Raw genomic sequence first — 12,642 nt, 5'->3', positions numbered from 1 at the left:
AGTAGCTAGTTACAAACAGAAAACTGTAATACCTAACCAACTAATTGAGTCTGGAAGCTTCCAGAACTTACATAAAGAAGAGATCGCGGCTAAGTGATTATTTAACAGTGGACTAACAATGACAAATAAAACCAAGCATCAGACTTATGCAATACAACCTCGATAGGACCATACTTAATACACCTTTCCGTCAAGCTCAAGGTGGGTGAGAGACTGAAGGAAATGAGTGGAAGAGAAAGGGGTGGTAAGAAGGTTAGGCCACTTATCTTGAGCTGGAACGAGAAGCAACATGAGCTGCATGTGAAGCACCTTTTCACGTGCACAAAAAATATCTACCTCCATGTGCTTCGGTTTGTGCATCGAGAGTGGCAACGTGACCGAGACACGGCACTTGGTTGTCACAAATTGATAATAGTTGTAGGAAAGGTAGAGGATGCTTCAAATTTAGAGATCAGGTTCTGATGCCACAGAAATCTGCAGTTGCTTGTGAGAAACTTATGTGTTCAGCCTTGGTGCTTGAGCAGGCCACAACTGTTTGTTTTCTCGACCACCGTGAGACCAGATTCAGGCATAGAAAAATTGCTACACCTGAAGTAGAATACAGCATCGTCCGCATCACAAAAGTCCCTTTAAAGTATATCAAGAAGTACATATACTTACAATTATTCACAACATAGCTTATTTTCCAGTCTTGTGATGGTTGCATATTGCAAAGCCCCAAAGAAGAAATTTTAGATCATCAAGCTTTTCTGAGATTGTGTGAATAAAGGTATTCAGATTAGAAGACGACACCCGGAAACAATGAATCTTAGGGTGCTGGTGGTTGCAAATTGAATGCAGAACTTGTAATGGTTGAGATTAAGGTGGTGAATGACAGTGGTGGTGGAGGATGTTCACAGGCCATTATACCATGTTATGTAGGATAGAAAATGCAAGAAAGTGAGAGTAAAACTTGGGAGAATATTTTCAGAACAACTCCTGTGTATTTGTCTGTCTATCTGTGCTATAAGAACCAGTATATAAAGCAGAGCAATTATATAGTCACAAACAGTTACAATAGTTAGTTGCAAAAAGAAAACTGTAACATCTAACCAAATAACAGAATCTGGAAGATTCAAGAACTAACAGAAGGAAAATATTTCACATTGGACCGAGCATCAGAGCTCTGTGACACAATTTTGATAGGAGCATACTCTAACAAAAAAGAAGAGTCCTTTGTTTCTTGAACCGAGAAATAGTCTTATCAGCATTCACTTATAAGATCTATTCTATGAGGAATACATGAATCAATATATTTAAATTTGGAAGTTTTCATTGATGTCCTTGTTTCTTATATGAGTTCCTTTGTCATGAAGCAATTTGAAGTACCAAGGATAACCTTTCTCCTCCCAAATCCAGATAGAGTTCTGAGAGGTGGTAGTGTTGCAGGCAATGAGCAACCTGCTGTAACTTCTGTTTCACACTGTCGATTGCACGGGAACATGGAGGCTCAAATCCATCAACTTGAACAAGAAGCATACTCTGCTGTCTTGCGTGCTTTTAAAGCTCAGTCCGATGCGCTTACTTGGGTGTGTATATTTAGTTCCCTACAATTCTTTTTTATATTATCTTTAATTATCTTTATGTTGTCTTGTTTTCAAGAATCATCCCCTGTATTTTGTTTTTATGTATTGACCAGGAGAAAGAAGGTTTGATAACTGAGCTCAGAAAAGAGTTAAGGGTTTCAGATGACGAACACAGGGAGCTTCTTACCAGGGTTAATTCTGATGAAATAATCCACCGCATAAGGTATTGTATTTATAATTTTTGAGTAGTTTTAAATACTAAATTGTAATGGCGCAGCTAAAATATATTGACAGTTTCTCAGATTCTTTTCATTTTACAATGTTATCTGACACAAAATGCAATCAGGGAATGGAGACAAACTGGCATTTACCAACCTGCAAGGCGCAGCACATCTCAACCTGTTCATGACATTTTACCGAGTCCAACTGTTTCAGCTTCCCGCAAAAAACAGAAGACATCACATTCGGTACCACCCTCTTGTTTTTTATGTGATGCAATTGTAGGAAACAGTTTAGTAGCCAGAAACCAAAAGTCGACTAATTCCATTGCACTTAAATGTTTTAATCAGGATTTCAAAGGAAAGTAATATATTGATGTCTATTTGGTTTTTTATTTTCCACCAATTTTGGCACCAGGGTCAGTCATTGCCTGGTTTGTCTTCAGTGAAGTCTGTACAGTATGCTTCCACTGGACCCACTGCAGGTAGGCACTTCGCAAATCGCAATTCTTCTAGTGCTCTTGTATCCAATGCAACTGCTGAGGCAGCAGCATTTGATCCATTCATTGGGAAGAAAGTTTGGACTAGATGGCCTGAAGACAACCACTTTTATGAAGCTGTCATAACTGACTACAACCCTGCTGAGGTATGTTTGGGTCTTACGAATTGTCAAAATCCATTATTAAAAATTCAGATCTTTGTGCTTGGCCTAATTTGTTTTCAAATTTTAATCTTAAGATGGCTTTTTTTTACAGTTTCAGTTTTGCCATGTTCAGGTTGTAGAGAATAACAAATGTATGAATCTATTTATTTCCTTTAGGATAGGGTGTGTCTTTAACTTTACTAGGGTTTTGGTATCCCCATGTTCAAGTATAGAAAAGTATTTTAGAGATTATTTGTTAGAGAATTTTAAGAAAACTAAAAGCTATTTTGTGTTTATTTAAATTTATAAAAATAATTTGTATTTCTCTCTTCTATTAAAATGATTTTCTTCAAAAGCTAATCTAAATAGCTTTCGTTTGCAGCATAAAAATCATTTTTTTAACAAATTGATTTTTGAAAAAAGCTTACACAAACATAACTAAAATATCAAAAATAATTTTTTACTAAACAAAGTGATTTTCTCCCCAAATATTCTTAAACAAACACACATTTGATAAAAAAAAAACAGATTCTGAAATAAAAAATGGTCAAATGTTAGGCAGATCATAATCATGGAAAAAAATCAATAACTTTTTAGTAAATTTGTGCTCTTTTTTATCTTTGTAGGGCCGGCATGCTTTGGTTTATGATATTAACAAAGCAAATGAGACTTGGGAATGGGTTGATCTCAAAGAGGTATTTATTCCCTATGTTTTCTTGCATATTGTGTGAACTGTTATGGTGTCGTTTAGAACGTTATGGCGTCATTTGATCCAAGCTGATCCTACTTAGTGGGTTAATAAAATACCTTGAAAGATGGCAACCAAAACAACCTCAAGCAAATGACTTTTTTGCCGCTCTCAGCCATCCCCTAAAATGAATTTAGAAGTCAAATTTGTGTTTTGCATATCAGCAGGATGCTGAGAACATATTAAAGGGGTAGCAGAATGAGTGAATGACGACATGTCTTCTCCATGAGTGTATTTTCTTTGTTTGTGGCCTAATACAAAAGCCATTTTCTCCATCCTTCCTCTATTAGTCTTTAGATTGCTTAGCTTCTCTAATCTTGAGTTTATGCGGACACATCTTCAATCATATGAATCTTTTTCCACCCTTATCCGTGACTCACTTCTTTCCCTTGCCTGTGATGCCACTTCGAGAATAAAGGATCACTGCTTGAATGAAGATTATGGCTGGTTAACTTCACAACTTTATTCATTGAACAGCCTGACTCAATGGAAAATTAGTGTACGGCTTAATATATAGCTCTTGAATTTGAGAAAGATTTGGGGTTAATAGAGTTAGAAAGAAACTAAAAATGGTTAGTAGGCTGTAACTCTTTTTTTTTGTCTTAAATATAACTTACTTTCACTCTTATTTAATTGTCTACCTAAAATACCCTTCAACTTATGTAAGTTTTATTTTTCAATGACTCTTCTATTCTCATGAAATAATTCCTATGAAGGACACTTTTAAGAATGTATTTATTTTCTTTATGAGATCAAGAGCTTAATTGCATTTAACTAAATTTCTTAATGAGTGTGAATTTAGTTATTCTTAATTTTAATCAAGACTAGAGTAGTACATACTTTGTTATATATATTCCTCCTTTCCATTCTGTACCCAGAATCGGTTTTAAGATGAACAATATTCAGTTTTCTTTTTCTCTAAAACTCTATTATGGGGAGCGTTCAGAAGAAAAATGTATATTGAGTTATTTTTATTAATTCAAAGCTTTTAAATTTTAAGATATTTCGTAATCTCAATACAGGTTAAGATTTTTTTTCCTTAATTACTATCTGAATAAGAATTCCAATATTATTATGATTGAGTTTAGAATCACTCTTTACTATCTATGTTTATTACGATATTCAGTCTCTGGATCTTTAGCTTATGTTAAGTTTTCTACTGATCATAATCAAGTTGTGGCCATGTCCAAGAGTGATTAGTTTCACTTCTATTTAGAATTTTTCAGACTTCAAGTGTCAGGTTGCTCCTACTTTCCTCACCCAGTCACTTGCCACAATTCTTATATGTAGTCTGGATTATATATATCTCGGACCAAGTTGTTGTCTGGTTCCTGACTTTCTAGGATACATATGTTTAGGCTGATTTTAGTTTCAATGTGCTTCTATTTAGGTAGTAAACTTTTTAATGTGCCTACACTCTCGGACGTTCTGAATATGCAAGCTATTTGTGCAAAATAAACCATGTTTGTTATTATGCTACAAGTTTCTGGTTCAAATAAGATAGAAATGAACTCATTTCTAACTATTTCTATATCCAAAGTAATCACGTAGCTATGATTAATAGATATATGAATATTCAGTAAATGATCATTTTATTTTATGGATACTTTTAATATAGCTTGTTGATTGCAGATATCACCTGAGGATATACGATGGGAAGGTGAAGATCCAAGCATACTCCACAGAGGTGGGCATAGCGGGCAAGGTCGTGGAGCTAACAAATTATTTAATCACGGTGGTGGTACTTATGGTGCTGGAAGAGGGAGAGGACATCCGAGATTTCACCCGAGAAAAGAACTTATCACGCCGCAAAATGGTATTGGAAATAGAGTTCCAGATGAAATTGAGTTGCTGAACACAGAGACACTAGTTAAGGAGGTAGATATTGACATGCCTAAGCAACCTCATTGAGAACCGGGGAAAGATAAGGAAATTCTTGAGTTTTTAATACCAATTATGTTATAACAGGTGGAAAGGGTTTTCGCTACAAGTCCTCCAGATTCTGTGGAGCTTGAGAAAGCAAAGCAAATGCTGAAAGTAAAGTCACTAACCATCGTGAAATTTCTTATTGTCAACCTTCATGCCCCATGGTTATTGTTCACATTCTGATTATTGATTGTACTGTTGTTTAGGAGCATGAGCAGGCTCTTGTCGACGCCATCTCAAAGATTGCAGATGCATCAGATGGTGAAAGTGGTAATAATTAGATGTCTAAATAATATTGCTGCATACTTATTGTATATTGAAACTCAACTTTTCTGATTAGGATAAGTGAAAAGAGTTTACTAATTGTAATTCAATAAAATACAACATTGTATTATACTGTTTGTCCACAAAAACAGATCATAACAATTTTCTAACAAGAAAATAAAACATATTAGTTTTTCTGTATTTTGGGTTATTACAGTGCAAAGAGCATGAAACCAAGAAAAAAGGAAATGAGAGGTAAAGAGAGTAACTAGCGCACTCATTATAGCTAATGTTTGGATTAGTCTATTCTGCAGAAATGAAAGGTTTTATTAATTTTGCACCTTAATGAGGGTTTTGAGGTAAGAATCAAAAAAAGGATAATTTCTCATAATTTTCCCATAATTTCTCATAATTTTCCCATAATTTATTGCCAACCAAACGAACACCGAGTGCATATTTGAGAATCAACAAGTGGTGTATATTAATGTTCAGTGATATTAGGTTTTTATATTGATCCTAATTTATTCTTATACAATCGGCTTATAAGGTGAGATGTGTCGGTCTTTATTGTACTGTATGTGAGACTTGGATTTTTCTCAATAATTGATAACCTGGTTTGCACAATTGGTTATGCGTGAGGTCTCCATTAAAGTGCTATGGACTAATCACAACAGATTTATGGTGTATGTTTTTCACAAACAAGTATAATAGTTGTAATTGTGTAACTATTTTTTGCCATATTACAGATGGAGAACAACCATTTATGCATCGACAATTAATGGACAGAGGATGAGAGCACAGAAACCAGCTGCATGGTGAAGACAATCATATGACCCTTGAAGATGACCCTTTGTTCACATGAAGTCTCGTATATAGAAGTCTTATTGTGGGTGAAAGCACAGGCAACTAACTCACTTGTAGGATCCTCTACAGCATCCAATGGTCAAGATGGTCTTCTTACATTTGCATATATACTGTCTTTTGTATTTCATTCCCTTCCAGACTAATATTGCTTCTGAAAATGCGCATGACAGTTAAGGATATAGAGACTCGTTATATTATTTGGCACATTGTTTTGACTGAATGCAAATGTAAAAATACTAAACTGAAATGAAAAGTCTTTTGATGCAATTTTCTCTCAATTTGCTTTCTCTTCAGTCACGGTCATTAGCAGATACTGTCAAATGTCTTGAATCCCTTCCTAAACCTTCAGTACCTGCCACACAATTATTGAGACCATATTTTTTAAGCATTTGAATGTAATGGAAGGAAGAATAATTAGTTATATATGGCGATTCACATAAAGAATGCCCAATGAGTCTTGTGGTCAAGTTTACTATGCAATGATCCTTCAGCTCAAAGTTGCTTATAAATGGATTGACAATAATTTGTGCTATAAATTTACGTTTGCATTTATGACAAAATCTCTCCAGTGACCCTCGTGAGAATTTGATACAGGTAATGTTAAGTTTTAGAGGTATTCTTAAATGCATATACCACAATTTTCAGTTTCTTAATCAGCTGCAGCTACAAAGATTTTGCACCTTCACTAGAGATTTTGCTACATTCAACCATTTGGATGTAGACAATTCCTACGTATACAATCTCAGGTAGCGGTTGACCCCCATAACACTAGTTTTCGAGTTTAGTAAAACAATGCAAGATATTTATACAGTACACATAAAAGCTTGGGAAAAAAAAATACACCAAATTATAGACTTATTGGCAACTAACGAATTAAAAGTGGAAGTTCATTGTTACTAATGTTCAAACCTTATAGCAAATAAATTTTAGCCTCTAAGCATTGGTAGACGGGTAACATTAACATAACAGTGGGACCAACTACTTTCAGTAAAAACATCCTACACAGAAGAAGAACCTGAGCTTAACATAACACAGCCTGCACAGAAAGGGTGAACCTGCAATGAATGAGAGCACCAAGAAATTGCATAAACGGTTGCCAGAAAGTCAAACCAGAGTGAGCAGACGGTTGGATTTTGCCATTTTGAAGAAGAAAACAAGTGAGAAGACACGAGATACACAACCCTATTTTCTATTTCTTTGCCATTCAGGATTTCAAGGCCAAAATGGCCAGAAAGTCCCCAAAATAAAGAGAACATCTATGAATTGAGAGTATAATCGGGTTTACACATGAATTGAGAGTATAATCGGGTTTACACTGGGGGGGCTTGACCTCAGCCACTACATTGGCTATTTAGTTGTTATTTGTGTCACTGCAGCTGCTAGTCAAAACTGCAATGTTATGTGTCTTGCATAGCTCCTAGGGATTTCTATAATGCAGTACATTGCGGTAGCAGCTGCTACTGACTACATAAAACAACTCATGTAATAGCAATCGGAATTTAAAGCTTTAAAATAGAAATAGATACTGCACTATAAGTAAAATTAGCCATTAGACTAGAAAAGGCAGCAAAAGAGCTACCACCATAGCCATGAGAGCATGAAGATTTTGCAGACCAGCAAGTTACAAACACCAATGCCATCTGGTTCCATAGGGATGAATAACTATAATTACAAATTGTCTATATAGTTTGTTCGAATTCTGCTACACTATCGTTTTATAGTGCAGCTATACAATAATGATTTGTACTAATCGCAAAACAATAGCGATTTGTTCAAATTTCGCTATACTACAACGTTATACTGTAATAATAGCTGCTATTTGACAACACTGTTCAACAATCCAAGTTAGCACAACAATTAAGAACCTTCATTGTGAAATTTCTAAATAGTAAGTCATCTAGTTTTATTTTATTTTACTTTTTTACTCATCTCTTTCTATTTGGCTAGTAGGGTAATTAGAAGGATAGTTATACTTATTTTTCTTATATAAATATTTTTATTTGACCTGTCCTCTTCCCTCCACCAAAGACAAGTAAATAAGCATTTTTACCAAAACATGACAGTACACAAGAGTTAGGTCTCCTGAAGAAGGAATGAAGGATATTATTTTACCCTACTCTGCATGATAAAGTTGGTTCTGTCTGAATTTGAAGGGGATCTTTTCTATGTAACATCAATACTTCATACTAAAGATGTGTCATGCTCATGCGTTCTACACGCCAATATCCAACACCGACATGACATTTCCCCGTCACTTTAATTTTCTTAAATTAATATGTGTTATATGTTGGTGTTTTCTTAAATTATTACTTGTGTTTTATGTTAGTGTTGTATTTGGTGTCAGTATCCATGTATGTTTGTGTTTGTGTTGGTACTTCAAAGGAAATTATTATATTCACTATCCATCAAGATTTGTGTGTTAACTACTTCAAATTTCAATCAATAGCTCCCAAATGGAATTGTTTCAGCAATTTAAGATAAATAAATAAAAACTCTAATATGAAAGTCTATTATAGTAGTAGAACCTTCCCCAAAGTATGTGTGGTAATTACAAAAACAATCAGAAACCACATGACACAAATTTAATAAATCTAAGATCAGTTCAATCCTTGTTAATGACTTGTTAAATGCTGTTATCATGAAAAGACAAGAGCGGTACCTTCACAATTGAGCAATTCCAAGAGATCTGTGTTGTTGTGCTAAGTCCCTGGAATTGAATCCATCTCAAAACGACGTCGAGCACCGATTAACCTTTGTTTTGCTTTGTTGAAGAATGGGAAATGGATTTGGTTTACGATACAATTGATTTATTTACGTTGCAAAATTATAAATGTTTAGATCCAAAATTATTTTGCAGAGATAATTCTACAGATAATTTAGGTTCAAACAAATTCCAACCGATAACAAAATAGGTACTGGATGTTGAAACAGTACAATACGTATAAATTTTTATGGCCCCACAAAAGCCATCGTTAACTATTATGGATTACTATCCTCTCCATTTTCACCATCTTCTTTCCTTTAATTATCACCTTTAATTATCAGTGTTTTGAGAATATGAATATAGTTATTGTGATATTCAGTAGATTCAAATACTTTTATATATACTTTAAAATTATAGTTATGATTACTAATAAAGAAGAGAAATAGAGAGAAAAAAAATTTGAGAAGATTGTTATATAGTACAATACTTTTTCTGATTTTATTTTATTTTTTATTTATTTATATACATCAAAAGAGTTTTTTTTTAATTTATTTAATCATAACAGTTAGATCAGTAGACATATGTGATTTTATTAAAATTAATTTTAAGGTTGTTCTCGTGAATGATTATAATATATTAATAATGTAAAACTTTTTACATTGACTTAATTAAATTCATTTTTTTACTTAAAAAATATTGTGTTTTTAATTTATGTAAAAATATAATTTTTATTCAATTTTGAGGTACTGAAAAGATAGTTTTTATATATTTAAATAAGTTTGAGGTAGTAAAAACAGTTGAGGTACCAGAAAGAAATAGTTTTTAGTTCATTTATCATTCCTGAAAAATAGTTTTTGCTTTTAACTTACGTAAATATTTACATAGTTTTTGCTTTTGGTTATTGATATTATATTTTTGGTTTGGTTGTATTTTTAGTCTTTCTATTTTAAATAAATTACGAAAATTATTTCTACATTTTATTGTTTTTTAATTTTGGTCCTCCAAACAAAATTGTAGTTCAAAATTTGATGAAATGTCATTTTTTTGCGTTTATTTAAGTCACACTATGTCTCAAGATCTCGTGGTGCAATAATTATATTTGAGATCTATGATCATAAATGGTATAGTGTGGCTTAAAAAAATGACACTTCATCAAATTTTGGATCAAAATTATGTTTGAGGGACTAAAACTGATGAGAAATAAAATGAGGGGACTATTTTTATGATTCAGCTAAAATAGGATAACTACATCTGCAATTAAGTCTATATTTATAGTCTTTGTAAATATATTATTTTTTATTTTTGTTCATATAAATATCATTTTAGTCTTACATAAATAAAAAAAAAATTCTATATATTATAGGGATCAATTCTAATATAATAAATTTTATAAGGATTAAAAATAAAAAATATTGAAAACCAAAAAATAAATATATATTGCATAAAAGCAATAAAAAATATTAGACTAAAGGCAAAACATTGTACATTTATAGAAACAAAATATGTATTTAAACTTAAAAATAACGATTATATATGTCAAAAAAAGCGACTATTAGCTTCCTCATTTGTGTATTTTTTTTAATTTATAATTGTTTAAAATTATCAATTATTTTTTTATCATAATCTTTTTTTATCCAATAGAAAAAAATAAATTTTGCATCAAAACTAGAAGATTAGATTTAAGCTTAGATTTAGTTCGTGCAAGGATTTAAGTTCGAACACATAACAAGACGTCTAATTTAATAATATCATTACTTTGTCCGTTGAGTTAAGATTTAATGATTCAATGTTTGTACGTTTTTCTCTGAACACTTTCTACATGTAATACTCTCACTACTCTAGTGGGGGCATATAGGGGTATTTCACCTATTTGTATCTTCTCTTTCATTTTTTCTCATCACTTTTTTTATCTCTCTCTTGATTATTTTTTATTTTTTAAGGAAGAGAAAATAAAATTAAGAGAAAGATAAAACGTAAAAGAGAATAATTGGAGGAATGCGAAGGAAATCATCTAAATCGATATTACAATCATATTCGAGACATGTTTAGTTCAACACATGGAAAGAGAAAAGAGAGATGAAAATATAAAAAAACTGGTGTACTTGGCTAACCAAGTGAATGGAAAACGTTTTAATACAAGAAAAATGTAAAATTACAAATTTCAGTATATATAATTTAATATCACATTAAATAAAATATACACTTTCTGAACTGAAATATAAAAGAAAGTAAGTCATAAAAAAAATATATTTAATTCAAATTTTAAACTAAATATATCAACTTTATTAATCCAACTTTTTCTCAGATAAAATAGGATATTAATTAAATAATTGTAATTAAGAAGTATTAATCAATCCTCTTGAAATGTCACAATTTTGGAGGAAAGCTAAAATAGACCCACAAGAGATTTTACCCTCCTTTCCTCTGTCTCCTTTAAATAATTGAACCAAAAACTCAAATTTAAAATAATGTCTTCCATCTCCTAAACTCTAACAAAAGACACCACGTCCAATGTGTAATAAAGAAACTGAGACGCTACACACTATCTTTTTTTCTATTGCTGTTGTGCAATTGCCATTTGAAATTTGTTGTGGGATTGGATTTCATCAATCCTCATGCTGCCATAACTAAACATTGTATTATCATTTCTGTAATCATGTTGTATTAACAAAATGTAAGAATTCAACATTTGTTGAATTATTCAAATGGCAACCAATTATTTCCCTCTAATTGAATTATTCTATTTTTAATGATTGGCCCATTTGCACCCGTCTACTACTGTAAATAGATTTGTCTTATCTGATGTAATATCTGGCACGAATAGGGTGAACATTTAAATTTCAAATTGACATAATATAAATTCAAATTTGATTCCCTTCCCTCTATGAATCTGAACTGAAAATATTGAGAAATACATGTAGAAACTAACTATAATATTCTATTTATTGTTGAAAACATACACCACAATCCCTCCTGCTTATTAATTTATGCTCCACTAAGAACAGAACTAATCTCATTTGCACAAATAAATAAATATCCACTACAAACACTATGAGTGCAGATTTCTTTAAAACATTGCATCATACCACCCTAAATTTCTAATGTAACACTGATAAGTGACAAGGGATACCAATTTGATTTCAATTTTGTTCACGCTCTATAGCTGAAACTTAAAACCAATGCAGAAACTCACTCAACCTGCTTCAGCCAACATTGTCATCGCTCATTTTTAATTGAATAGATAAAAACTATTTATAATTGAATAGAAAAAAGCAAGTGCAAGAACATAGTTGAATAAATCAACCAAAATCAGCATATTACATGATGATGATCATCATCATATTTATATGATGATAAACAAGTAAATTCTCCAATTGCAAAACTGAAGCTAGAAAATTATAACAGAAAAAACACAATTCTATCTCACCAAAAAATATAACTTATAAACAACATTGTGAAATAAAAGCAGGTTTGACAGGAATTCAAACGGAGCTCTCTTTCTTAATCTATCGACCATTGGCTGCACCATTAAGGCGACTTAATAGAATCTATTATGAATTCAAACTCCAACTGTGGTGGATCCCCTAAACGACTTCTTTGATTCATCGATCGCATCAGCCTCAATCGATTTTCCAGGATAACCACTAAAATCCGACCCCAATTTCTTCTCATTCTTTCTTCCATCAAAGCTTTTCCCTTTACCTACACAT

The 12,642-nt window shown here is 32.3% G+C and overlaps 2 protein-coding genes and 1 long non-coding RNA gene across 6 annotated transcripts in view; 1 reads left to right on the top strand and 2 right to left on the bottom strand.

Moving 5' to 3' along the window:
- Window positions 1–6,495, top strand: part of LOC101491037 (protein EMSY-LIKE 1) — an 8,525-nt gene extending 2,030 nt beyond the window's left edge. Inside the window, exons 2-10 of one of the 3 annotated variants that reach the window (XM_012715019.3) lie at window positions 1,356–1,568; window positions 1,679–1,788; window positions 1,912–2,032; window positions 2,202–2,429; window positions 3,053–3,121; window positions 4,807–5,052; window positions 5,143–5,211; window positions 5,307–5,370; window positions 6,111–6,495. In XM_012715019.3, coding sequence (XP_012570473.1) covers window positions 1,482–1,568; window positions 1,679–1,788; window positions 1,912–2,032; window positions 2,202–2,429; window positions 3,053–3,121; window positions 4,807–5,052; window positions 5,143–5,211; window positions 5,307–5,370; window positions 6,111–6,157 — 1,041 coding nt within the window. In that variant the 5' untranslated portion in view covers window positions 1,356–1,481 and the 3' untranslated portion in view covers window positions 6,158–6,495. The remainder of the gene's footprint in view (window positions 1–1,355; window positions 1,569–1,678; window positions 1,789–1,911; window positions 2,033–2,201; window positions 2,430–3,052; window positions 3,122–4,806; window positions 5,053–5,142; window positions 5,212–5,306; window positions 5,371–6,110) is intronic. The other 2 variants (XM_012715018.3, XM_012715017.2) reach the window with 2 other exon arrangements.
- On the bottom strand, window positions 6,241–9,172 carry LOC105851964 (uncharacterized). 2 transcript variants are annotated; one of them, XR_012162723.1, is made up of 3 exons: window positions 8,888–9,025; window positions 6,471–6,580; window positions 6,241–6,379 (listed from the first exon to the last, which is right to left on the bottom strand). It is a non-coding gene; the product is annotated as an uncharacterized lncRNA (long non-coding RNA). The 2 variants fall into 2 exon arrangements; XR_001143736.3 differs by lacking the exon at window positions 6,241–6,379 and having other exon boundaries at window positions 6,399–6,580; window positions 8,888–9,172.
- A 3,319-nt stretch (window positions 9,173–12,491) lies between these two features.
- Window positions 12,492–12,642, bottom strand: part of LOC101509942 (uncharacterized) — a 1,567-nt gene continuing 1,416 nt past the window's right edge. Inside the window, exon 2 of the mRNA XM_004497894.4 lies at window positions 12,492–12,634. Within this exon, the coding sequence (XP_004497951.1) occupies window positions 12,492–12,634 (143 nt within the window). The remainder of the gene's footprint in view (window positions 12,635–12,642) is intronic.

Source organism: Cicer arietinum, chromosome 4 (assembly GCF_000331145.2).
Source record: "Cicer arietinum cultivar CDC Frontier isolate Library 1 chromosome 4, Cicar.CDCFrontier_v2.0, whole genome shotgun sequence".
Lineage (NCBI taxonomy): Eukaryota > Viridiplantae > Streptophyta > Magnoliopsida > Fabales > Fabaceae > Cicer > Cicer arietinum.
Note: the sequence above shows the minus strand (reverse complement) of the source record. Positions and strands in the feature narration are given on the sequence as shown.